Here is a 27,446-nt window from a genome sequence, read left to right as displayed (position 1 = left end):
AAGGTAGTAACCCTATCTGCATTTGGTTTCTCCAGTGTAGAATAGACCATATTGGGTGCAGTGAATACAATACATAAGATTGGAAGAGGTACAGATGAAATGCTACTTAGAGTCATAGAGTCAGATGTACAGTATAGAAACAGACACTTCGGTCCAACATGCCCATGCCAACCAGATAACCCAACCAAATCTAATCCCGTGTGCCAGCATCCGCCCCATATTCCTCCAAACCCTTTCTAATCATATACCCATCCAGATGCCTTTTAAATGTTACAATTGTACTAGCCATCACCACTTCTTCTGGCAGCTCATTCCATACATGTACCATCCTCTGCGTGAAAAGGTTGCCCCTTAGGTCTCTTTTATATTTTTCCCCTCTCACTCTAAACCAATGCCCTCTAGTTCTGGATTCCCCTGTTCCTCATGGTTTAATAAACCTCTGTAAATCCCTTAGCCAGGGAAAACACCCCCATTCTATTCAAACTCTCTCTATAGCTCAAATCCTCCAACCCTGACAACATCCTTGTAAATATTTTTTGAATCATTTCAAATTCCACAACATCCTTCTACGCAATATTCCAAAAGTGGCCTAATGAATGTTCTGTACCGCCGCAACATGACCTCCCAACTCCTGTATTGGGGAACCTCGATTATCTGGATACCAATTATCCAAAAATCGGACTATCGGAAGGCGATCTCGAGGTCCCGGTAGAAACATTATATCAAAGACATGCTTCCAACAGTGATCGCGTCTTTTGTTTACAGTGATTAAACAGGCACCGTCTCCAAATGACTGACCTTCCACTCTCTCTTTCTCCCCACACTTTCCCTGGGGTTCTCCAGAGGGGTGTACCCGAACCACCACCCTCCCACCACCCCTTCAATGTCCCAGGAATAATCTCTCCAACATTGTCCTGTGCAGGGACAAACACGGAACCTGTCAAAAATTTGCAATAAAAAGTTGTGTGGGGGCATCTGGCTGTGCGCGTGTGCACTTGCGCTATTCGGAGACTTACCCCACAAAGGCAGCTGCAGCAGTCTTGTTGGTGTGCAGTCCAGATGCCCCGGAGAAGGAGCGGGGAGTGGACGGGGGGGTGGCGGGGGGCTTTGTTGGGGCAGGGGCTCATGTGCTTTGTGCTGGGGGGAGGGGGCAGAGTGGTTTTGGACCAGGTTGGGGGGCAGGGTTGGAACGTGTTGTAGGCGGGCAGCGGGGGCAGGGTTGGACTGTGTTGTGGGGTGGGGGCAGGGGGCGGGTCTAGAACAGGTCAGGAGGTGGATTTGGACCAGGTTGGGGGCGGGGGCGGGTTTGGACGGGGGGGCGTCAGGGGGGCGCTGTTGGATATGGGTAGGCGGGCAGGGGGGTGGAGTTGGCGGTTGGGTGTCGTGCAATGTGTGCTGCTGCTAGCGTCCTGAACAGGGAGCAGACTTTAAAACACCGAGCCCCAGAGGAAAGGCATTTAATCGATTTTCCGAACGAAATAGTGCCTGCCTATCTTGTTCGGGTAATCAAGTTTACACTGTACTCAATACTCTGACCAAAAAAGGAAAGCATACCAAACACCTTCTTCACAATCCGATCTACCTGTGACTTCACTTTCAAGGAGCTATGAACCTGCACTCCAAAGTCTCTTTGTTCAGCAACACTCCCTAGGACCTTCCCATTAAGTGTACAAGTCCTGTTTTGATTTGCTTTCCCAAAATGCAGCACTTTGCATTTATCTAAATTAAACTCCATCTGCCATTCCTCGGCCCATGGCCCATCTGGTCCAGATCCTGTTGTAATTTTGGTGTCATCTGCAAACTTACTAACTATACCTCTTATGCTCACATCCAAATCATTTACATAAATGGTGAAAAGTAAAGGACCCAGCACCGATCCTTGTGGCACACCACGGTCACAGACCTCCAGTCTGAAAAACAACCCTCCACCACCATCCTCTGTCTTCTACCTTTGAGCCAGTTCTGTATCCAAATGGCTAGTTCTCCCTATATTCCATGAGATCTAACCTTGCTAACCAGTCTCCCATGAGAAACCTTGTCGAACGCCTTACTGAAGTCCATACGGATCACGTCACCACTCTGCCCTCATCAACCCTCTTTGTTACTTCTTCAAAAAACTCAAATTTGTGAGACATGATTTCTCACACACAAGCCATGTTGACTATCCCTAATCAGTCCCTGCCTTTCCAAATACACGTACATCTGTCCCTCAGGATTCCCTCCAACAACTTGCCTACCACCGACATCAGGCTCACTGGCTTGTCCTTACCACCTTTCTTAAATAGTGGCACCACGTTAGCCAACCTCCAGTCTTCCGGCACATCACCTGTGACTATCGATGATACAAATATCTCAGCAAGGGGCCAAGCAATCACTTCCCTCGCTTCCCACAGAGTTCTAGGGTACAGGTCCTGGGGATTTATCGACCTTTATGTGTTTCAAGACGTCCAGCACATCCTCCTCTGTAAGATGGACATTTTTCAACGTGTCACCATCTATTACCCTATATTCTATATCTTCCATATCCTTTTTCACAGTAAATACTGATGCAAAATATTTGTTTAATATCTCCCCCATCTCCTGCAGCTCCATACAATGGGCACCTTGCTGATCTTTGAGGGGCTCTATTCTCTTCCAAGTTAATCTTTTGTCCTTAATGTATTTGTAAAAACCCTTTGGATTCTCTTTAATTCTATTTGCCAAAGCTATCTCATGTCCCCTTTTTGGCCTCCAGATTTCCCTCTTAAGTATACACCTACTTCGTTTGTACTCTTCTAAGGATTCACTCGATCTATCCTGTCTATACCTGACATATGCTTCCTTCATTTTCTTAAGCAAACTCTCAATTTCTTTAGTCATCCAGCATTCCCTACATCTACCAGCCTTTTCTTTCACCCTAACAGGAATGTACAGTCTCTGGACTCTTATTATCTCATTTCTAAAGGCTTATCATTTTCCAGCCATCCCTTTACCTGTGAACATCTGCCCCCAATCAGCATTTGAAAGTTCTTGCCTAATACCATCAAAATTAGCCTTTCTCCAATTTAAAACTTCAACTTTTAGATCTGTTCTATATTTCACTTGGAAAGTAGACAAGCAGGAGACTGGAAGAGCACAGAAAGCCAGGCAGCATCAGCAGTTGGAGAAGTTGACGTTTTAAGTACAACCCTTCTTCAGGGATGGAGTTGGGAAAGGGAGAGCTGCAGATAAAGAGCACGGAAGGGTTATGGGTGGGCAGAGGAGTGGAGTGGTATAGTAGTGATAGTTGAATACGTGGTAGAAATGATTTGGTAATTCGATTTGAGGAATGAATCCAGCTGGTAGTTGGAAGAAGGTGTTAGTTGGAGCAATGGGAGGGAGAAGGCCAAGCTGGAAAGGGAGTCGAGCGATGGGTGAGAAGTTATTTGAAGTTGGAGAACTCAACGTTGAGTCTTCTAGGCTGTAGGCTGCGCAGGCAGAAAAGGAGGTATTTTTCCTCCAAATTATGATCTGATTCACTGTGGTAATGGAGGAGACCAAGGAGACCAATGTTGGACAGGGTGTGGGAAGGGGAATTGAAATGGGCAGTAACTGGGAGGTTAGCCTTGCCCTTACAGGGCTGGCTGAGATGCTTGGTAAAACATTCCCTGAGTTTATGTTTGGTGTCATTGATGTAGAGAAGACCACATCGGGAGCACCAGATACAGTAAACCAGGTTGCAGGATGGGCAGGTGAACTTCTGTCTCGCCTGGAAGGACTTGTGGAGCCCTGGATGGCGGTGAGGAAGGTTGCGTTCCAGGAGGTTTTGCCTCTTTTACGGTTGCAGGGGAAGGTACCGGGGGGGGGGCACAAACCAAGGAGTGGAGAAGGGAATGGGCCTTGCGGAAGACAGAGAGAGGTGGAGACGGGAAGATGTTTTTGGTGGTGGAGTCTCGTTGGAGTTACAAGGGTTTGATTGGATGCGGAGACAAGTGGGGTGGAAAGTGAGGACCCTGTCATTATTATGTTTGGACAGATCAGGATTTAGAGCAATGGAGCCAGGAATGGAAGTGCGGTGAAAGGCTGCCTGGATGATAAAGGGGGTAAAAGCACATGGTTTAAAATAGGTGGACATCTCGGATGCTTGAGATTGGAACGTCTCCTTGACAGAGCAGATATGACAGAGATAGAGGAATGTCAAAAACAGAATGGAGCTTTTGCAAGATATTGGGTGAGAGGATGTGTAGTCCAGACAGTTATGGGAGTTGGTGGGTTTGTAGTAAATGTCAATCTGTAAACTGTCGCTGGAGATGGAAACAGAAACATCAAGGAAGGGGAGAGAAGGGTCCAGATAAACCAAGTGAATTTAACGGCAGGGTGGAAGTTTTTGGCAAAGTCGAAGAACTGCCCCAGTTCAACCTGTGTGCAGGATGCAGCACAACACCGATGCAGTCATCAATGTAACGATGGAAGAATTGGTGAACAGTACCTGTGTATATACTGATGAGGGACTGTTTGACGTGGCTGACAAAGAAGCAGGCATAGCCATGTGAATGCCCATGGCCACTCCCTGATTTTGAAGGAAATGGGAAGAGATGAAGGAAACGTCATTGAAGGTAAGGACTAAATCAGCAAGGCAGAGGAGGGTATTGGTGGAGGGGAACTGGATGGGTCTGTTGGAGAGGAAGAAACTGAGGACTTGCAGACTGTACTTGTGGGGAATGGAGGTGTATAAGGACTCAACATCCATGGTGAAGATGAAACGCTGTGGGCCGGGGAACTCAAAGTTCCCAAAGAGGTGGAGGGCGTGATTGGTGTCCCGCACATAGGTGGGAACTAATTGGACCAAGGGGGGAGAAGATGGAGTCAAGATAGGAAGAAATGAGTTTGGAGGGGCAGGAGCATTGGAGATGATGTGTCAACCAGGGTCGTTGGGATTGTGGATCTTGGGGAGCAGGCAGAACTGGGCAGTGAGGGGCTGGTGGACTACAAGGTTGGAGGCGGTGGAGGGGACATCACTAGAGGCAATGAGGTCAATAACAGTATGAGTGATTTTGCCTGATGGGCCATGGTAGGGTCGTGGTCAAGGGGGAGGTAAGACATGGTGTTGGAGATCTCTGCGGCAAAGAGGTCTGTCCTCCAGACCACAACCGCCTTTGTCAGTGGGTTTGATAGTGAAATGGGGTTTGGTGCCGAGAGAGTGGAACGCTGCACGTTCAAAGGAGGTGAGGTTGGAGTTGGTGGGGGGTGGGGGTGGAGAGATCAAGCAGCTGATATCGCGTGAGCAGTCAGTAATCAAGGGGTTTAGGGTGGGTAAGAGGCCAGGAGGGGGTGTCCAGGCGGATGAGGAAGGTTGGAGGTGTGAGAAAGGGACCTCGGTGGGTAGTTGAGAGTCTTCATTTGGAAAGACTATTCAGGCCCTTGGATGAAGAGAGCAGGGGCGGTGGTGCACGTTCTGTGGTTACATGGGAAGTAGAGATGGGGGTGGTGTTGGTAGTTGTGGAATGGATTAGGGTGTCCTGAAGGGAACTATCTTCTGAAATGCAGACAGGGAGAGTGAGGGGAAGACGTGCTTGACGGTGGTGTTCTGCTGGAGTTATCTGGAATGATGGAGAATGATCCTTTGTATGCGGAGGCTGGTGAGATGAAAAGTGAGGGCAAGGGAACTGATTGTGAGTGGTGGGAAGAAGCAAGGACAGAAGCACAGGTGATAAGCTGGATGCGGTTGAGGATCCTGTCAACCACAGTGGGAAACCATGATTATGGACAAGTATAGAGATGTAGAGCACAGAAACAGATTCTTCAGTCCAACACATCCATTCTGAACAGACATCCTGAATTAATCTAGTCCCATTTGCCAGCACTTGGCCCATATCCCTCTAACCCCTTCCTATTCATAAAGATGCCTTTTAAATGCTGTACAGTTGTCTCCACCATTTCCTCTGGCAGCTCATTCCATATATGCACCACCCTCTACGTGAAAAAAGTTCCCCTGTCACCCTAAAGCTATGCCCGCTAGCTCTGGACTCCCCTCTATAAACCTCTATAAGGTCACCCCTCAGCCTCTGACGCTCCAGGGAAAATAGACCCAGCCTATTCAGCCCCTCCCTATAGCTCAAACCCTCTAATACTGGCAACATTCTTGCAACATTTCTCTGAACCCTTTCAAGTTTCACAACATCCTTCCTATAAGCAGGGAGACCAGAACTGCACACAATATTCCAAAAGTGGCCTAACCAATGTCCTGTACAGCCTCAAATTAAATTAGGATCAAACTAGGAATAAGCTGCAAGCATCTAATCATATTCAGAGGTTGTTGTTCTGAGCAACACTAATCACCAATACATCTGCAACATTATCACCCCAATAATAGAAACAGAAAATATCCGGCAAGTTGGCTGACATCTGGTAAAGAAAGGCAGGACAATACTTTAGGATGACTGTTTTCATCAGAACATTCCACCAGTAGCTCAAACCCTCTAAGCCCGGCAACATCCTTGTAAATCTTTTCTGAACCCTTTCAAGAAAGAGTTCAGAAAAGATTTACAAGGATAAAGGTTTGCAGGGCAGGAGGTGGCCACTCAGCCCATTATGCCAGAGACAATTCTCGGCTGGAACAATTGAAAACTAATTTCACCATCTTAACCATGGCTGGAAGGTCAGTAAGCCATTTAACATGAAGAAGTTTTATTTATGTTCGCTCCAATACAAAGTAGCTTGCCTGGGTGCTCATCAATCCATTTTGTGTCTAGGGTGGATCTGGTTTGTGTCAATCAGGATAACTAGAACAAAACCAGAGCTTCCCAACACAAAGACATGTTACATGCGCATAACACCTTTGACATACCAAAATATCTCAAAGCACAAACCCATGGGCCAAAAGCTGGATTTAGGTTTGGCAGCAAGACAGATCATGAGATATTAGGGCAGATGGCTGAAAGCTGGGTCAGAGGGGAAGGTTTAAGGGGCACCTTAGAGAGACACTGCAGTTTATAGAGAGAATTCAGAAGCTCCAATCCTTGGCAACTTCACTGCCAATAAAAGGCCACTAAAGAGGTGGAATCTAGGCCAAATCAACATTTTGCTCTGATGAAGGATTACACCCACTAATAGGCTGGTTGATAATTCCCAGTTGGTATTTGAGCAGATTAAATCAGGAAAAAATGTTTCCACTCACAAAAAAGATCCAATGCAAGGGGACAGTGATTTCGACTAACAAGTAAAAGTAAACAAACACAGAAATTGCTGGAAATGTTCAGCAGGTCTGGCAGCATCAGTAGAGAAAAATCAGAGTTAATGCTTCGGGCTGAGTGACCCTTCCTCAGAACTGGTAAAAGTAAAGCTTTTTTTCCTCAACACAGCAGCTGATTAGGGTTGGAATCCACTGCCTGACTGTTTTGGACAAAGGTTCAATGATGACATCCAAAGAGAAATGGTTATTTAAGAAGGAGCAACATGAGGTTGGGGGAGAAGACAGGAGATGGCTTTCACCATTTTATGCAATTGGAGAGCCAGCCTAAGTGCAATGGGCCAAATGGTCATCTCCTGTGTCATGTTCCCTCCTTCTCCCTTCCATCCCTCTGACTGACCCTCCTTCCAACTACCAACCAGATTCATTCCACCTATCGACCTACCAAGTTGTACCTACCACCTGTATTCACCTATCACTACCTCACCACTCCGCCTCTCTCCCCAACCATAACCCTTCCCCCCTTCTATTTATCTGCAGCTCCCCCTACCCCCACCTCCATTCCTGAAAAAGGGTTATACCTGAAAAGTTGACTTTTCCACCTCCTCATCCTGCCCGGCTTGCTCTGCTCTTCCAGCCTCCTGCTTGTCTACTTTCCAAGTTAGGCAGCATTTCATCTGTACCTTCTCCAATCTTATGTATTGTATTCACTGCATCCAATACACTACACTGGAGAAACCAAATGCAGATAGGGTGACTGCCTTAAAGAACACCTCCGGTCTGTGCATAAGCAGGACCCTGATCTACCTGTAGCTGGTCATTTTAACACAGTGTCCTGCTCACATATCCAGATATCTGTTATCAGCATGCTGAGTGAATCACAGTGCAAGCTGGACGAAAATCTCATCTTCAGACTAGACACTTTATAGGCTTCCGGACTTAATATGGAGTTCAACATCTTCAAACTGTGAACACATCTTCCCTTTTTTTAGTATGTTATCATGTTGTCCCCTCCCCCCATACCACTTAATCTCCTCTCATGCTGGTAGGAGACACACTATTGCTCTGCCATTCTCACATTCTGATTGTTTAATCTGAAGAAACAACATCTTTTCTTCACTGGCACCCTGCACCCACTATCCACCGCAATTGCCACACCCACACCCTCCCCCAAAAACTACAGCATAAATGCTGTCCCCTCTACACTGCTTCAGCTCTGATGAAGAGTCATCTTGACTCGAAATGTTAGCTTGCTCTCTCTCCATGGATGCAGGTCTGACCCACTGTGATCTCCAGCATTTGTTGTTCTCAAATTGGATGAAAACTGGCATCTACGATTATGGGATTTTCTGGAATCTGAATGCTTCAGCCTTATTGTTTGCACTGATATGCAGAGCTTCCCCTTAATTGTTTTGGTGAAGATGTGGTTTATCCCTCATTTGTTCCCTTACCACCTAATCCAGGAGTAACATCCTTTAGACTTGAGTAACTCATTCTATAGTGCTGGAGATTGAGATTCTCCTACCCAGAGTACGTTCAGCACCTTTGCTATTTCAGCAATTCCTCCAAGTTCAACATGGACGAGTTCAACATGGACTAATCCATCAGCTGAGGGGGAATATGGCAATGAACAGGAGCTTTCCTCGCCAACATTTCATCTGATATCATGAAACTTCATAGGGTCTAAAATCAATGTTTGGAAGGAAGTTGCCCTGACATTCCCAAAGTATACCAACCTCTGCTGGGCATGTCCTAATCCCATCGATAGGGCTGGTGTTGGCAGTATCTGGAACATTGTATGTAAGATCTGTTTCTGTGAGCATGAATACAAGTCAGGCTACTGCTCTCCCAATTTTGGCACTAACCCCAGATGTAAAGTGGACTATGCAAGTTTGTCATTATTATTTTCAGTTCCTAGATTGATGCCAGTTAGTTCGTTGGGTTTCATTCCCTTTCTGAGACTTTCTAGCCATTATTTCAATTGAGTGGCTTGCTTAGCCATTTGTGAGGAAAGCCGAGTCTCCTGATCTAGAAGCCCACATAAGCCACACCAGGTGAGAGCAGCAAATTCCTGTTCGGTACATGAGTGAACCAGATGATCAGCAATGATTTAATTGTCATTATTTGACTTTAAATTCCAGATTTTTATTGAATTGAAATTACACCATCGGCTCTGGTCTCCACATGTAAGGACCAACTGTCATGAGTTGAGACCCACTGCAATTCCATGGCCATTCAGTATAGTATCGACATCTCAAAAATTGCCAATTCTTGGCACTCATGGCATTGTTAATGAAGCTTTAACTTAGGCGATGGAAGAGCACCGAGAAGAGTATGTTGGGAAACAAAGGTTGACTGTTTTGATTTATGTAATACTGATCATGTTAAGTTAAACATGAACTTAGCTTTTTCACAGTTATTCAGGGTGCACCATTTTGGGCATTCTAACAATTGGGTTATGGTTGGCTTACACTTACTCAAATCTAGGTCACTGACTGTGGCCGGTTCACGTTTGCATAAAATCAAGCTTCAAGATAATAATCTCTGCAATATATGGAGGATGCTTTTATTTTGCAGTAACATACAGAAGTTAAATATGCACATATTTTGTTCATTGAGACTTTGTTTGCATTTAGACATTTCTCTGTGACAGCATTGAGACTGTATTTACTCTCTGGTTTATTAAGTATAGAGGTTTTGTTTATATAGACAAGTGCATTGCCATCAGTATATTTCTTATCCAACCAGATTATGACAGTTAACACAATGATATCATATCCACTAAACTGATGTCGTGCCATCTGTTTGGTGGGTATTGATTTCAAATCATCTTTATTTGCAAGTGTAGTTGTTAATGGAAAAGCTGTGTTTTGTAGTAGGAAGCAATTAGAGTCATAGAGATGTACAGCATGGAAACAGACCATTCAGTCCAACTCGTCCATGCCAACTAGAATCAAGTCCCATTTGCTAGCATTTGGCCCGTATCCCTCTAAACCCTTCCTATTCACAAATCCATCCAGAAGCCTTTTAAATGTTGTAACTGTACCAGCCTCCACCACTTCCTCTGGCAGGTCATTCCATGCATGCACCACCCTCTACATTAAAAAAAGCCCCTTAGCTCACTTTTAAATGTTTCTCCTCTCATCCTAAACCTATGCCCTGTAGTTCTTGGCTTCCCCCACCCACCTTGTCTATTTATCCTATCCCTGCCCATCCATTTTATAAATTTCTATGAAAGTCACCCCTCGGCCTCCAACACTCCAGGGAAAACAGCTCCAGCCTATTCAGTCTCTCCTTATAGCTCAAAGCCTCCAACCCTGGCAACATCCTTGTAAATCTTTTCTGAACCCTTTCAAGTCTGACAACATCCTTCCTACCAGAGGGAGACCAGAATTGCACACAATATTCCAAAAGTGGCCTAATTAACGTCCTGTACAACTGCAAAACGACCACCCAACTCCTATACTCAATGCTCTGATCAATAAAGGAAAGTATACCAAAAGCCTTCATTATCCTTTCTACCTGCAACTCCACTTTAAAGGAACTATGAACCTTCACTCCAAAGACTCTTTGTTCAGCAACAATCCCTAGGATTTTCCCATTAAGTGTACATGTCCTGCCCTGATTTGCCTTTCCAAAATGGTGGGCGGCACGGTGGCACAGTGGTTAGCACTGCTGCCTCATAGCGCCAGAGACCCGGGTTCAATTCCCGCCTCAGGTGACGGACTGTGTGGAGTTTGCACGTTCTCCCAGTGTCTGCGTGGGTTTCCTCCGGGTGCTCCGGTTTCCTCCTACAGTCGAAAGTTGTGCAGGTCAGGTGAATTGGCCATGCTAAATTGCCCGTAGTGTTAGGTAAGGGGTAAATGTAGGGGTATGGGTGGGTTGCGCTTCGGCGGGGCAGTGTGGACTTGTTGGGCCAAAGGGCCTGTTTCCACACTGTAAGTAATCCAATCTTAAAAACCTCATATTTACCTAAATAAAACTCGATCTGCCACTCCTCGGCCAATGGCCCATTGCACTTTGAGGTAACTTCTTCTCCATCCATTTTAGTGTCATCTGCAAACTTGCTAACCATACCTCCTATGTTCACAGACAAATCATTTATATAAATAACAAAAAGCACTCGACCCAACCTCGATCCTTGTGGCACACCACTGGTCACATGCCTCCAGTCTGAAAGGCAAACCTCCATGACCACCCTCTGTCTTCTACCATTGAGCCAATTCTCTATCCAAATGTATTCCATGTTAGCTAACCTTGCAACTTTCCCTGGGTTGGGGAAGTGCAGAACTAGATGGTTTAGGGTGAGGGGGGAAAGGGACCTAAGGGGCAATATTTTTGTCAAAGGATGGTGCATGTACGGAATGAGGTACCAGAGGAATTGGTGGAGGCTGATACAATTACAACATTTATCAGACATCTGGATGGGTTCATAAATAGCAAGGTTTAGAGGGATATGGGCTAAGTGCTGGCAAATGTGACTATGTTAGATTAGATTACTTACAGTGTGGAAACAGGCCCTTCGGCCCAACAAGTCCACACCGACCCGTCGAAGCGCAACCGCTTACATCTACCCCTTACCAAACACTACAGGCAAGTTAGCATGGCCAATTCACCTGACCTGCACATCTTTGGACTGTGGGAGGAAACCGGAGCACCTGGAGGAAACCCACGCAGATACGGGGAGAACGTGCAAACTCCACACAGTCAGTCGCCTGAGGCGGGAATTGAACCCGGGTCTCTGGCGCTGTGAGGCAGCAGTGCTAACCACTGTGCCACCGTGCCGTGCCGCCCAATTTAGGATATCTGGTCAGCAGGCACAAGTTGGAATATACTGTCTCTGGACTCTCATCTCATTTCTGAAGGCTTCCTATTTTCCAGCCATCCCTTTATCTGCAAACATCTGCCCCCAATCAGCTTTTGAAAGTTCTTGCCTAATACCGTCAAAATTAGCCTTCCTCCAATTTAGAACTTCAACATTTTGATCCGGTCTATCCTTTGCCAGGCATTTGCAGGCTTGCCTGGCACTTGAATTAATCTTTTTGAGAAGCTTTTGTCCTAGTCAGAAACTATTCCTCAATTCAGCTTCTTGAATACCTGCATGATGGCTGAATTTCACAGGATGCAAATGTCATGGCAGCTTCCTAATTGTTGTATGTTGACGTTCAGTGTCCATTATTTTACATCACAAATAATTTGACATTGGGAGTGGAATCCTTTCTTTCTGATTTATGGCAATGATATCCAAATTGTCAGATAAAGACAAGGCCTTCGACAAGGTTCCTCATGGTAGATTGGTTAGCAAGTAACATGGGTTCCATGGAGGGGTAACCAATTGGATACAAAATTGGCTTGATGGTTGGACACAAACTGGTGATAGTGATTTGTTGTTCAGATTTGAGGCCTGTGAACAGTGCTGTGCTGCAAGGATTGGTGCTGGGTTCATTGTCTTTCATCATTTATATACATGATTCATATTAGAATAACAGGAGGTATTGTTAGTTAGTTTGCAAGTGACACCAAAATTAGTAGCATAGTGCAGTGAGAAGGTTATATAAGTCTACAACGGGATCGTGGTCAACTGGGCCAGTGGGATGAAGAATGGCAGATGGAGCTTAACTTAGATAAATATGAGTTGTTGCAATTTGGTGAGGCAAACCAGGGTAGGACTTCCACAGTTAATTGTAGGGCTCTGAGGAGTGCTGTCAAACAGACCGAGAAGTACGGGTACATAGTTCCTTGAAAGTGGTGTCACAAGTAGACAAGAAAGTGAAGCAGCTGTCTGGCATGCTTACCTTCATCAGGTGGAGCATTGAGTACAGGAGTTTGGATGCCATGTTATAGCTGTACAAGACATTGATAAGGCCACATTTGGAGTACTGCATACAATTCTGGTAGCTTTGTTATAGGAAGGATGTTATTAAATTGAAAAGGGTGCAAAAAAAAAAGAATTACAAGTTTGTTGTGACGACTGGAAGTCTGGGTTAAAAGGAGAGCCTGGGACTTTTCTCCTGGAGGATAGTAGGCTCAAAAGGTACCTGTTAGAAGTTTATAAAATTATGAGATTCATAGATAAGATGAATAGCCATGTTCTTTTCAGGGTAAGGGAATCCAGAAGTAGAGGGCATATGTTTAAGGTGAAAGGGGAAAGGTTTAAAAAGAGATCTGAGGGACAACTTCTTTCACACAGAGTGGTAGGTATATGGGACAAGCTGCTCGAGGCACATATAAGTGCAACATTAAAAAGGCATTTCGACAGGTACATTGATAGGAAAGGTTTAGAAGGATATGGGCCAAATGCAGGCTAGTGGGACTAGTTCAGCTTAGTAAACCTGGTCAGCATGGATTAGTTGAGTTGAAGGGTCTGTTTCCATGCTATAGGAGTCTAGGACTCTAGCTAAAGTCAAATAGACAGCCCTCTGCATCTTTGGGAAGCAAATAAACCAACAGAGTTTAAAGGTTTTATGCAAAATGTAGGGCATTGTTAATAGCAAACTACCCTTTGGAAAATGATATTTTCACCTGACAAATGCAGGCAACTATAACTTCTAGCTATTACAGAGATCATCCATAGCTGACTTATAGACTGAGGACAAACTTGAAAAATCAGGGCCATGGCTACTTTCAGTTGTAACGGTATGCAAAATGATGATAAAAAACAAAATAACTGCGGATGCTATAAATCAGAAACATAAACAAAAGTTGCTAGAAATGCTTAGCAGGTCTGGCAGTATCTGTGAAGGGAAATCAGAGTTAATGTTTCAAACTCAGAGGTTTGAGGGAAGAGTCTCCTAAAAGTTGAGAACCCTTCCAACATCAACTCTCAGTCAGCACCAGACCCAAAACATTAACTTTGATTTCTTTTCACAGATGCTGCCAGAACTGCTGAGCTTTTCCAGCAACTTCTGTTTTTGTTTCTGCAAACAGTTGGTCATAACTTCAGGTATTATTTTTTTAAAGAAATTCAGCTGGCCTATGGCTTCATTGGCAAAACAGTCTAATGGTTCACAGCAGTGTTTGTTCTGGCATATCCCACATTGCCTGAAACCTTTCTGACGTACAAATGGGAAAAATAATAAGTGGGATGCTGCCTTTTCCATGAAATATCATTCTCATGGTTTATCTTGGCTGTTCTATATCCCTTGTCCCTTTTAATTAAGTACAGCAGAATGCCCATTGCTGGTGTTTAGTCATGGAGATCAAAAGGAGGTGGAGGGGTGATGATTGGGGTTGGTTGATGTTGGAAGGGATCACAACTTTTTGGGGAAATTTAGCACGTCAATGACATCTCGGTCTGAGTGTGAGCAAAGGCTTATTTTAAATTACTCCACATTCTGAAAGCAAACTTCAGAGATTCAGGTAAAAGACTTGGGGATACTCATGTACTCCAATTTCAACATAAAAATTACATCATGGGGGTATGTGGTTTCCTTTATCTCCAAATGTAGATTGATGTCAGTACTTTGGGGGAATTAAAGCATGGTTGTTGCACCACTAGATGGAGAGGAAGAACTATGGAAATTTGTGAGATAATTCAAAGCACTGCTGATGAAAATAGTCAAGAAAAGCCAGGCAATTCACTTGGTGTTCACTTTCAACTACTGCACAAAAGCACGGGTTAGAAGATTCCTCTTACTAAGAATAGTCATTGAATCATAGAATCCAAACTGTATGGAAATAGGCCATTCTACCATTGAGTCTACACTGACCCTCTGAAGAACATCCCACCAAGACCCAATAGCACTTCCCCTCCCACCCCGCATTTCCCAGGGCAAACCTTAACTTGCATATCCCTGGACACTATGGGCGAGATAGCACGGCCAATCCACCTAACCTGCACATCCTTAGACTGTGGGAGGAAACCAGAGCACCCAGAGGAAATCCAAGCAGACATGGGGAGAATGTGCAAACTTCACATATACAGTCACTCAAAAGGTGTAATCAAACCCAGGTCCCCGGCACTATGAGACAGTGGTGCTAACCACTGAGCGTGCAAAATATAGTCATTTTACATACATATTCTATATGTAAGGTAAAAATACAAGGAAATCCCAAGCCATTAATTTTCACTATCACTTATGTTATCATCCTATTTCAAACATCTGATAGTCTGGCTATAGCACTTCTGACTGTAAATCTGCTCCCTTCCTCATATCTGAGGGATATCTCCTTCCTCTTGTTTCATCATACTGGAAAAGTGAAGGGTAAATCACAAGCATTGTGGTAATCTACTTTGCTCAATAAAATCCAATTAAAATTGTAATAAAACACATTGATTAATAGAAAGAAAACTTAGGTCACAACATCAAATTCCAAACCTGGCCTTTGCGAAACTTCAATGGATTATTTGATCTAATAAGTTGCCTTGAGCCTGTGTCGCCTTGTTTGCCATATATGACAATAAAGACATTAGCTTCTGTACCACCATTCCAAAGATCTCCAGTTACAACAAGGACTTCATACTTCGTCACTGAAAGGAAAATCTTAAATTAATATCTCGCACATCAATTTTCTTTCTACAACTGAGATATTGAATTAACAGAAACTCTACCATTAGTTCAGTAATAAATTATTTATAATTTGTTTATCATATTTAAAGCTACACACTAAGCAAAATAACAATAAAGTAGCACCTTCAATATGGAAGAAGTTGAAACATATTGAGGAGAATAGTTGCAAAGATATTGGGACATCAAAAGAGTGATTGAAGGTCATGTCAATCCATGGGTTAAAGGCAGACAGTGAAACAAAGTTTTTAGAAGAATATCCTGGATTATGGTTGAGATGATGACTTAAAAGACAACTTTCTATCCCCAAAGATGTGAATAATGGCGTAGAAGTATATAGAAAATCAGACTTTTGGAGGTGGTGGATGGCGGTGGGGGGATACATAATTCAAAGAGGTTAGAAGTGCTAAGCCATAGAAGGAGTTACTTCGGTATATTCATTGGATCCATTAAGGGGAAGGTAAAGATAAGCAATTCCACAAGATAACAAATAAACAAATTGGTTATAGGGCAGGATAGGGACAGCCACAAGTTGGAATTTTTGGAGGATGGGAACAAGGGTTAATTGAAACAATTGAACGTGGAACATTGGTAGAACAGTTATCACAATAATGGGACAGAAGCAGATTCTAATGCAGAGTTAGAAGGAAACAGGTTTGGTCAAGCAGAGGATTTGAATGATCAAGCATAATTCATAGCTTTGTCTGTTGCATGAAAATGGAATTCATAGCAAATACTAAAAGCAATTGCTTCAGCCCTGTTTGATGTTTAGATAGACAATGTTATGACTCAATTGAAACTTGATGTCAATGAAATGGCAAGAAAGTAGTAACAGAGTCAGAGTCAAGAGAATGGTAAATAGTTAGAATGAGAATATAATACAAAAGAGCACACAATATGGAGGCTAGCTCAAGCCTGCTGACAATGTTATCGATCATCACACGTAGATGAAGAGGAAGAGGTAACTGCAGATAATACTATGGGAAAATTTCAGAGGTGATAATGTTAAGGGAGAAAAAGCCGTTGCTGGAAATGTAGGTTTTCAGATATGCAGGGTAGAGCCGTGCAAAGTCAGAATCTTAGATTGAACCGAAGGGTCTGCTTCCATGCTATACATCTCTATGACTCTATGACAAGTTGTTGAATCATGATATGATTGTGTGTCAAATACTAAAGAGGCTGAGAATAAGAGGGAGATGCACCATGGTCACAATCACAGACGATATTTGTGATGACTTTGACTCAAGAAATTTCAATACTGAGAGACAGGTGGAAGTTGAACTAGATGAAGTCCTACAGGACAAATCCAAAAGTTATCTGCCACTTATCAGTCCAAGCTTGGATTTATGATATGATACAATATATCGTAATAATATACTAAAGCAAAAGTAGGGGAAAACTGGGGACTTAGAGGGAAGGGACACGGAGAAAGGGGGATTTGAGGAAAGAATATGGCTTAAAATGAGAAGAAAAAGATGGACTAATTACACCTTATATTATTTGTGTTAATTCTGGCTTGTTAGGCTAGTGCTATGCAAGTAGGTGTATTGCATTAATAGGTTTCAGTCAATGACATTAATACCAGTTTCCAACACCATGTCAAAATCAAACCACTACCAGGAAGATAATGAAATAACTTTAATCAGATCTTAGAGAATTGCATGAATATCATATGACTTTAAAAACCACTTTCTTTCTGTGTAATCTACTTGACATTCTTCAACTGGACATCATTTACCTACATTCAGATTGTTTAAATTCAGGACAAACTATTAAGAATTTAGCCCTATGATTCTTTGAGGAGCACACAGACTATCCACATAATGATTTGGAGATGCCGGTGTTGGACTGGAGTGTGCAAAGTTAAAAATCACACAACACCAGGTTATAAGTCCAACAGGTTTATTTGGAAGCACCAGCTTTCACAGCGCTGCTCCTTCCACCTTGCTGCATTAATGGGTTCATAAGTCATGCGGACTGAGGATTTGCCTACCAACATTCCAGCTTGCTGCTTCTCTCTAGTTGTTAGATCCCAAATACGTTATAATTTGAGACCACAAATAGTTCAAATTGAAACGATGCCAGTTTCATGCAGAAAGTCACTTACATTTATGAAGTTATAACTATTGTGATTTCTAGGAGAACCTTGGGTCAATGCTGCACCCAAAGTCTATGTTTATCTTAAGATAAGGCCAGATAAAGATTTTCACAAAGGAAATAAAAAAAGAAGCTAAGCATACATTAAAATAGGATTTATAAACATCTGATTTTGATCTTCAGAACCAGAAGAATTTATCAAAGGTTCCCTGTACTGTATTTCCAGTCTATTTTTAAACTATGAGATGAAATGACCATTGTGGTTTTATGAATATAAACTTTGTCAGATATTGCATGTAGGCTATATAAATCAGGGTCAATGCTGAATTAGCTGATTTTGATTAAGTCAGGTCCTACAATTTTTTGCCCCCAAGGTCTATGGCTTAGGGAGGTGAGAATTAACTCCTGTTTCTACTACCTTCAATCAATTTGATATTAAATTGTACATTTGAAAAAGTATTAAGCTCTCAATACCCTTCATAGTTAAACAGATTACAAATATTTGCTTAACCACTAATTCAGCAAAGTGCTGCAGAATGATTACATTCATAAGAATCAACACATCACCTCTTCATTCATCACTTCCTTTTCACCACAATCCTGTTTAATATATCTCTTCAGGCATTTGTGCAAACATTCCTTAAAGATGAGGATGTGGCACTGGGTAAATTGTTCCTAAGGGAAGTCAATCTAAATACAAAGAGCCTCCTTCTGCATTGTAACTATTTAGTGATTCCATTCTGGATCTAAGTTATAGGAAATTACAGCCTAATCAACTCTAGGGAAAACAATTATCTTTCACCTGAACCTCCAACAATAGAACAACCAGTATCTACATTTTTTCACTTTTTGTCCTTGGTCCAGTAATCCTGCAGAATCCCTCTGGAAACAGCAGGGTACCACAGAGAACTGGGGTGTTCTGCTGGGTGAATATCTCTGCTGTCCTGTTTTTAACACAGGTTCATGTTTGACTTGTTCATTACCTTACATCTGGTTCACTAATGCCCTAAGGAAAGGAAATCTGCTGGCCTTACCAGTCTGATTGATGTGTGACTCCAATTTCATAGCGATGTCATTGCCTCAACTGATTGTCTTAAATGCTCTAGTAAGCCATTCAATTATCTTAACAACAATTAGGAGTGGGACATAAATACTGACCTTGTTAGTGACACTCAAATCCAATGAATAAAAGTGTAAAAAATGATTGAGATTAAATGATGATGGGACAAAAGAAGATGGATGAATTTCTCGCCTGAGACATTTAATCGGCCTTGTCTTTGAGATGGTTTTCAAGTCAATTTCAAATTAAGAAAATAAGATGTTCAATATTGTGAACATAATGAACATTATCAACAGGGCATAAGTGCAGGTATAACATCTAAGGGCACTTAAAATTAAATGTATTTTAAAATTAAGGGGAATAAATCCTTTTAATTCATGTTCAGTAAAACATCTTTGCTATTAGGCCCAATAAACCAAGAGAACCTGCACCCTGGTCATAAATAAATATTCCATGATAAACAATACCTCTTGTAAACGAAAACTGCTTCTTCTCAAACAGACTTACCTGGGAAGACCTCTTTACCATTTTCGATAACAGGCACTTCTCGACTAATTTCTCCATCATCTTGATTGCGATCCATCCAACTATTAACATTAAAGTGATACTCTTTACCAGAGGGCACATTCTTTAAATGGATCTGAAACACACCAACACAAAATTATAGTAAGATGGTATCTACAAACACAAGATCAAACCTGTTCACAGATTTCTGTTTAAAGAATGTGGGGGTCAAATTGGACAGCTGCCAAAATCAGGTATAAGTAGCATATAAAAAGTTTTCTGCTTGCTAATTATATTAATTGTAGCATGAAATCCACATTGAATAAGTTGCCACAGAACATCAGGGAACCCAGAGTTGTGCAAGAGCAACACCACTAAAATCCAGACCGTATGTCCTAAAGATGAAATACAATCTGGTTGCAGAAGAGGTCAAAACTGGTTAAACAAGATTTGAAGACCAGCCAGAACCTACAAATAGCATACCCCAGGGTCCTTAGATACTGCACTGGAGGTCTTGATGCAGGAGGGAATAGTCATGCAGACAGAGTTCAGTGCCTACTGAAAGGACAGTGGAACTGTGACTGTTGCAGAAAATGCAGTTTATCCCATGAGATCTGGATGTAGTTTAAAAAAATTAAAGACTTCATATGAATTGGCAAGGTCAGTGATTGAACGTTCAAATGCTACCTCATGTCCCAAATATCTCATTCTTTTCTACACCATCTCATCTACCATTCATAAAGCAAAAATCTTTATAACCCATGTTTCATATACCTCATTTATAACATCATACCTTCACATAGCAGAACACTCATCTCTCACCTTGCACAATTTACCAGTTATTCAACTATTTCAGACACATCACCAGACATGTTGCATCATGCTCACTAATATATTTTTTTCTCTCGTGCAAACATGGTGGTCAATAATGGGCAATAACAGTAGCAGACATTCTAACAGGGAGAAAGCAAGCATATTTGCATTTCCTCATAGCCTGCACCATCTCCTTCAAGACTATCATTGGGGTGTCCATCACTGGAGGCAAGGGTCAGTGGTCAGAGTGAAACCATTAAGGTTGACAGTACAATTCATCTTCCAAAATTCAAATTCACCCTCATCCTCAATATTTAGTGATTTAAAATTGCAGTTGTAAGCATGCACCTTATAATTTTTTTGTCTTCCCTCAACCCAAAACCTGCCCTTGTTTCTTATAATTTCAGATGCTCAAAAACTGCCAGCTGGCCAGCATGTGGTGCAGGAATTTGAAAGCCTAGATAAAGATTTAAAAATCACACAACAGGTTATAGTCCAACAGGTTTAACTGAAGCGCACTAGCTTTCAGAGCGTTGCTCCTTCATCAGGCAATTGTGGAGGGCACAAATCTAAGGCACAGAATTTATAGCAAAAATTTACAGTGTGATGTAACTGAAATTATACATTGAAAAGTACCTTGATTGTCTGTTGAGTCTTTCATCTGTTCAAATACCATGGTAGTTTCACTTCTTTCATGTGTAAATCACAAAACCTTTCTTTTAAAAGTTGCATTCTCAGTTTAGCTGTAACAATGGGTGATAGCTAGACAATATGTTGAAGGTGTTTGCCCTCTGTGTTCTCTGTCTATGCCATGATGTTTAGATTGATTATGAGATAACAGAGTTTTACATAAATTCATGCAGTTTTTGAGCAAAGTACAATGTAGCCCTGCAAGTACAAATTCACTGTGTGTATGTGTGTGTGTGTGTGTGTGTGTGTGTGTGTGTGTGTGTGTGTGTGTGTCTGTCTGTCTGTCTGGGTTGGGGGTTGTGAGTGTGGGAGGGAATGTATATGTGTGTGTGAGTGTAGAGTGGTCTAAGTCTCTGAAGGATGCCTGAGAGAGTGTGGGAGTATGTGTGTCTGTAAGGGTGTGTGTGTGTCTGTGTGCGTGTTTGTGTATATGTGTGCCCGTGTATATATAGGAGTGCATGTGTGTGTGTGTCTAGGGGTGTCTGTGTGTGTGTATAGTGCAATGGTGGTCACCCAAGGTCCCGGTTGAGGCCCTCCCTATGGGTACCGAACTTAGCTTCCAGCCTCTGCTCGGCCACTTTTCGCTGCTGCTGTCCCGAAGTCCGCCTTGGGGGATGGTCACCCGTAGGTCCATAGTCAAATGTCCTGGACCGCTGAAGTGTTCCCCAACTGGGAGGGAACACTCCTGTCTGTTGATTGTTGTCCGGTGCCCATTCATCCATTGTCGTAGCCTTTGCTCGGTTTCCCCAATGTACCATGCCTCAGGGCATCCTTGCCTGCAATGTATAAGATAGACAACATTGGCTGAGTCACATGATTACCTGCCATGTACAAGGTGAGAGGAGTCCCCACGTGTAATGGTGGTATCCATGTCCACACTTTGACACGTCTTGCAGCGCCTACTGTGATAGGTTTGTATGGAGTTGTCCTGAGAGCCGGGCAGCTTGCTACAAACAATGATTTGTTTGACGTTTGGCGGTTGTTTAAAGGCAAGCAGTGGAGGTGTGGGAAAAGTCTTGGCAAGGTGTTCATCCTCATTGATAACGTGTTGCAGGTCACGAAGAATATGGCATAGTTTTTCAGCTCCTGGGAAGTACTGAACAACAAAGGGTATCCTGTCGGTTGCAGCACGTGTCTGTCTCCTGAGGAGGTAGTTACGGTTCCTTGCTGTGGCACGTCAGAACTGGCAGTCAATGAGTTGAGCATCGTACCCCGTTCTTGTGAGGGCATCCTTGAGTACTTCCAGGTGCCCGTCACGTTTCTCCTCATCTGAGCAGATCCGGTGTTCGCGTAAGGCTTGTCCATAGGGAATGGCTGTTTTAATATGTTTTGGGTGGAAGCTGGAGAAGTGTAGCATTGTGAGGTTGCCTGTGGGTTTGCGGTAGAGTATGGTGCTGAGGTGTCCATCCTTGATTGAGATGCATGTGTCCAAGAATGAGACAGATAAAGGAGCGGCACTCCGAAAGCTAGTGTGCTTCCAATTAAACTTGTCGGACTATAACCTGGTGTCGTGTGATTTTTAACTTTGTACACCCAAGTCCAACACCAGTACCTCCAAATCATAGATAAAGATTAGATTGTTAAGACGAGATGCTGTCAGTCTAACATTTACAACAACCAACTTAGATAATGACACAGTCCATGTTTAGAGTGTGACTTTGAGGGAGGATGGGCAATAGAGAACCCGACAATGGGCCTTAAAGCAGGATGCTTGGCTATATTCTCCATTTTTTTTTAAACAGAACCTACGACACTCCTGTTTACTTTTTTTTCTTTTTTCTAAACAGAACCTATGACACTCTTGTTTCTTTTATTTTTAAAAAATTTCTTTCTTTTCTTTTTGTGTGTGTGCAGGTGTGAATATTCTCCATTTACCCTGCAACTAACTAGTTACTATTGGATCTGCGGTTACTTCAAATGACAGAAATGGTGGCCATTGCTGGAACTGCACCCTTCTACGATGATGGCAGTATGGAAGGATGCTGCTCTCACTAAAATCAAGCGTATTTTGAGGATATAAAAGGCCCTTAATTTACCACTTAAGTGGCTCAGTTATTCTCTGGACAGATGAGCCATCATCCATATTCCTCTCTTCTGGTAAAATCTCATAGCGGTGGATGAACTCCAGCACTCTACCCCATTTGTTCCCTTGGCATTTTAAGAGCAACACATTCAGACTGCTGTGTCTACCGAGCACTGCTGCATCACTCTACTTCCTCACCTTGTACTCTTTTACTGTTTCCCACTGCTGCTGGAGGGCTAATCATGTTGCATCATTGGGCACAATGGTAGCAACTTGTTCACTATGTCCTTCAAGGAAAGAAATCTGCCATCCTTACTCAGTCTGGCCTACATACGATTCCAGATGATTGGCAATGTGATTGGCTGCCCCTGATAACAGCGCACACCCTCTGAAATGGCCTAGCAAGCCATCTCCTTAAGAATAATTAGGTTTAGCAACAAATGATGGTATGTCAGCATGAAGTAATTAAAATAAATCTAAAATGGAAAGACTATATTGTATAGGTCCTTGGAGCACTAGGTCACACTCTGCTGCAGAGGTCTTAAATGAGGACTTTGATAGAACAACATACATGAAAAATAAACTAAAATTCTGAACACAAGTGATACCATTCACCATGTTCATTTTGCATGCCTCTTCACAGATGCTGCCAGACCTGTTCTTTTTTTCCAGCATTCTTGGTGTTAGTTTCTGATTTACAGCATCTGCTGTATTTTGCTTTTATTATAGTGGAAAATAAACTTATTGTAAGGGCTGCTCTTTCATTAGAGAGAGATAATTTGTGGTGGTAAAACTTGAGCACTACCACAGCTCAGGCTAGGTAAAGTCCTTCAGGGTAACCCTCAGCCCTTACAAGAATGGAACCCAAGCTGTTGGCATTACCCTGCATCATAAACACACCATTCAAGCATAAGCTTAGGAAATAGGCACACAGAAATGTTTTGTGAACTGACTGGTCTGTCATAGAGCTTGCTATTACTGTCAAGGAGCATGGAGGAATCTGGCTCCAACTTGGCACAGGACTTTGGTAATGACAGCCAACTTCACAAGATTACATGGGAAGGTGGCCATGATACAAAGCAAAATACTACAGATGGAAACCTGAAATAAAATCAAGGTACTGGAGAAACTCAAAGGTCTGGCAGCATTTGTGGAAAGAGAAACAGAGCTAACACTTCAAGTTCAAACACTTGCTTTTGTTTCTTTACTTAAATTTGTGGTTGCATTCCTGAAAACTACTGAACTTCCTGGGAGGAGAGAAACTATGTCATGTTCTTCACAGTCTGCAACACATTATCGATGAGGATGAGCACCTCACAAAGACCTTCCCTACACCTCCACTTCTCACCTTTACACAACTACTAAACCTTAAATAGGCTATTGTTCGCAGCAAACTGCCCAGCCTTAAGGATATCATCGACCACAACACCGTAAACCCTGTCATGGCAACTACAGCAGGATGCATCAGTGTTGAGATGGATAGAGATGGGGACACCACCCACCATGTACGCAGCAGGTACTCATGTGACTCAGCCAATGTTGTCTACCTCATACGCTGCAGGCAAGGATGCCCAGAGGCATGGTACATTGGTGAGACCGAGTCGCACCTATGGCAATGGATGGATGGACACTGTGCAACAATCACAAGACAGGGATACTCCCTCCCAGTCGAGGAACACTTCAGCAGTCAGGGACATTTGGCCTCTGATCTTCGGGTGACTGTTCTCCAAGGTGGACTTTGGGATACACAACCACACTGAGCAGAGGCTGGTATCCAAGTTTGTAACCATGAGGATGGCCTCAACCGCGACCTTGGGTTCATGTCACACTACAGGTGACCCACCACACTTTACACACACACAAGCACACATAAACACACATTCTTACATACTCTTACACTGATTCAGACCCTCTCTCATACACACACTTTCTGTCAGACACACAGGCACACACCCTCCACACATACCCTCTCACAGGCTTATACTCCGTCACACTCATGCACACACTCTACCGAGCACGTGCACATGCAAAAGCACACTCTCACAAGGACACATAATCACACACACACTCACTCACTCTCTCTCTCCCTCACATGCATGCGCACACACACATATAAGTCTATGGGGTGAATTTGCAGTTACAGAATTGTAACTGCAGATACATTCTAACTTGTTCAAAAAGCACACAATCTGCCGGCAGTCAATGCAATCAGTCAATCCATGTAACAATTTATAAATTCCTACTTTGGAAATAGAACCAGTCTGGCTCAAGGTTGGGATACAGACAGACTCTAACCTCACAGCTTTGATGTATTGTCTGAGCTGAGATGTCACTTTTTTTATATAAAACCTTAAGTTATCTCAAGAACGTGATTGGAAAGAAGTTCTGGGATTTACATATTAATGAACTGAAACCTGCAACCTATGCTAAAAGGTGAAAGACATAACAGCAATCTAGGTTTGTTCAATATATTGTTTCAGTTGCTTGACACGGAGATCTTTGCTATAAATTCTGTGTCTTTTGATCCTGCTCCACAGCTACCTAATAAAGGAGCAGCTTTCTGAAAGCCAATGCTTCCAAATAAATCTGTTGGACTATAACCTGGTGTTGTGTGATTTTTAACTTGTCCACCTCAGTCCAACATTGGCACCTCCACAGAGTGACACATGCCAATTTGTTACTTGCAAGTCCTCTCACACAAGTAATTTTTGATGTGAAGTTCAAGCTACTGAGTAAAGCAGACAAGTATCATGGAGCTGTTGTCCTTTTCTCAGTAACTATAAGAGCCTGAGGTTGGAAGGATGCAAGGATAAACTGTAGATTTTCTCATTCTATATTTAAGTTAATACATGAAATCAGAGGAAAGCATGTCTGAAATACAACGATAGAATTTCCACAATAATTATTTGAAGTCTTTAAATAATACACACAGCTTGTTTCAAATTAATTAATCACTTTGTATTCTACTCTACAAGTCTGCAAAACAAAACAAATAAGTTCGTCTATTCAATATCCTTACCGATTGACAATGCCACCCAGGGAAATCACCAGCGTTGTTATGTCCAATGCGAATTTTGTACAATTTACCAATCTTCTGTGTATGTACCTAATAAGTAAATTAAAAACTTGTCAATCATCTCATTTCTTGGCCCTTTCATAGAATGCAATATATTTTAAAGTTGAATCCGAAAAATTAAAAGTGTAAAATTATTCTGCTGTCTCCTGTTCACAAAAGGCAGGATAAATCAAATCCAATGCAGTATCTTACCATCAGTCCAATCCCGATTTCAAAAAGCATTTTAAAAATAATGGAAGTCAGTATAAGAAAGGTGTTGTGATGCCACTAGGACAACTTGATCCTCGACCTCTTAACAGTTTTGCTCCAAACACAGACAAAAGCACAGATTTCCTTTGATGATGCAAGAGCACCTACCTTTAATCTCAAGGCAGCATTTATCCAATCACATCCTGTGGAAACCCTGGCAAAATTGAAATCAATAGGTAGTAGGAAAACTCTCCATTGGCAATTAAATCGAGCAGAAAGGAAAATAGCAGTGGTTGGTGGAAATCATCCTGGCATTAAGACAGCACTAAAAAGAGTTCTTCAAGACAACACCCTCAGCCAACTGTTTCATCAATGACATACCCTCTGTCATAAAGATCAGAAGTTGGAACTTTTTTTGACAAATGTACATCATTCAATTCAATTCACAACATGCATGAACATTCAGATTTGAGCTGATAGGCAAAAAATAACATATGCACCACACAAGTGCCAAGTAATAACCAATGTCAGTGAAAGAAAGTATTTAGAACATAAGAACCTAAGAATCAGGAGCAGCAGTAAGCCATCTGGCCTTTCAACCTGCTCCACCATCCAATAAGATCATGAGTAATCTTTTTGTGGCCTCAGCTCCACTTACCCACCCTCTCACCATAACCCATAATTCATTTACTGTTCAAAAAAAATCTTTGCTTTAAAACATTCAAAAACATTCAATAAGGAAGCCTCAATTACTTCTCTGGGCAGAGAACTCCACAAATTCACAATCCCCCAGTTCAGTCCTAAATCTCCTCCCCTAATTTTGAGTCTTTGCCCTCTTGCTCTAACTTCGCCCATCATGGAAACATCTTAGAGTCATTGAGTCATAGAGATGTACAGCATGGAAACAGACCCTTCGGTCCAACCCGTCCATGCCAACCAGATATCCAATTCAATCTAGTCCCACCTGCCAGCACCTGGCCCATATCCCTCCAAACCCTTCCTATTCATATACCCATCCAAATGCTTCTTAAATGTTGCAATTGTACCAGCCTCCACCACATCGTCTGGCAACTCATTCCATACACGTACCACCCTCTGCGTGACAAGGTTGCCCCTTAGGTCTCTTTTATATCTTTCCCCTTTCACCCTAAACCTATGCCCTCTAGTTCTGGACTCCCCGACCCCAGGGAAAAGACTTTCCCTATTTATCCTATCCATGCCCCTCATAATTTTGTAAACCTCTATAAGGTCACCCCTCAGCCTCCAACACTCCTGGGAAAACAGCCCCAACCTGTTCAGCCTCTCCCTGTAGCTCAGATCCTCCAACCCTGGCAACATCC

At 42.7% G+C, this 27,446-nt stretch overlaps 1 protein-coding gene across 1 annotated transcript in view; it reads right to left on the bottom strand.

The window, feature by feature from the left end:
- LOC140476793 (uncharacterized) overlaps positions 1 to 27,446 on the bottom strand; it is a 567,118-nt gene that overhangs the window by 470,872 nt on the left and 68,800 nt on the right. The window contains exons 6-8 of the mRNA XM_072569588.1: positions 25,861 to 25,947; positions 19,319 to 19,451; positions 15,466 to 15,617 (exon numbers count right to left, since the gene is read on the bottom strand). Of these exons, the coding sequence (XP_072425689.1) occupies positions 15,466 to 15,617; positions 19,319 to 19,451; positions 25,861 to 25,947 (372 nt within the window). The remainder of the gene's footprint in view (positions 1 to 15,465; positions 15,618 to 19,318; positions 19,452 to 25,860; positions 25,948 to 27,446) is intronic.

This window comes from Chiloscyllium punctatum, chromosome 5, assembly GCF_047496795.1.
Source record: "Chiloscyllium punctatum isolate Juve2018m chromosome 5, sChiPun1.3, whole genome shotgun sequence".
NCBI lineage: Eukaryota > Metazoa > Chordata > Chondrichthyes > Orectolobiformes > Hemiscylliidae > Chiloscyllium > Chiloscyllium punctatum.
Note: the sequence above shows the minus strand (reverse complement) of the source record. Positions and strands in the feature narration are given on the sequence as shown.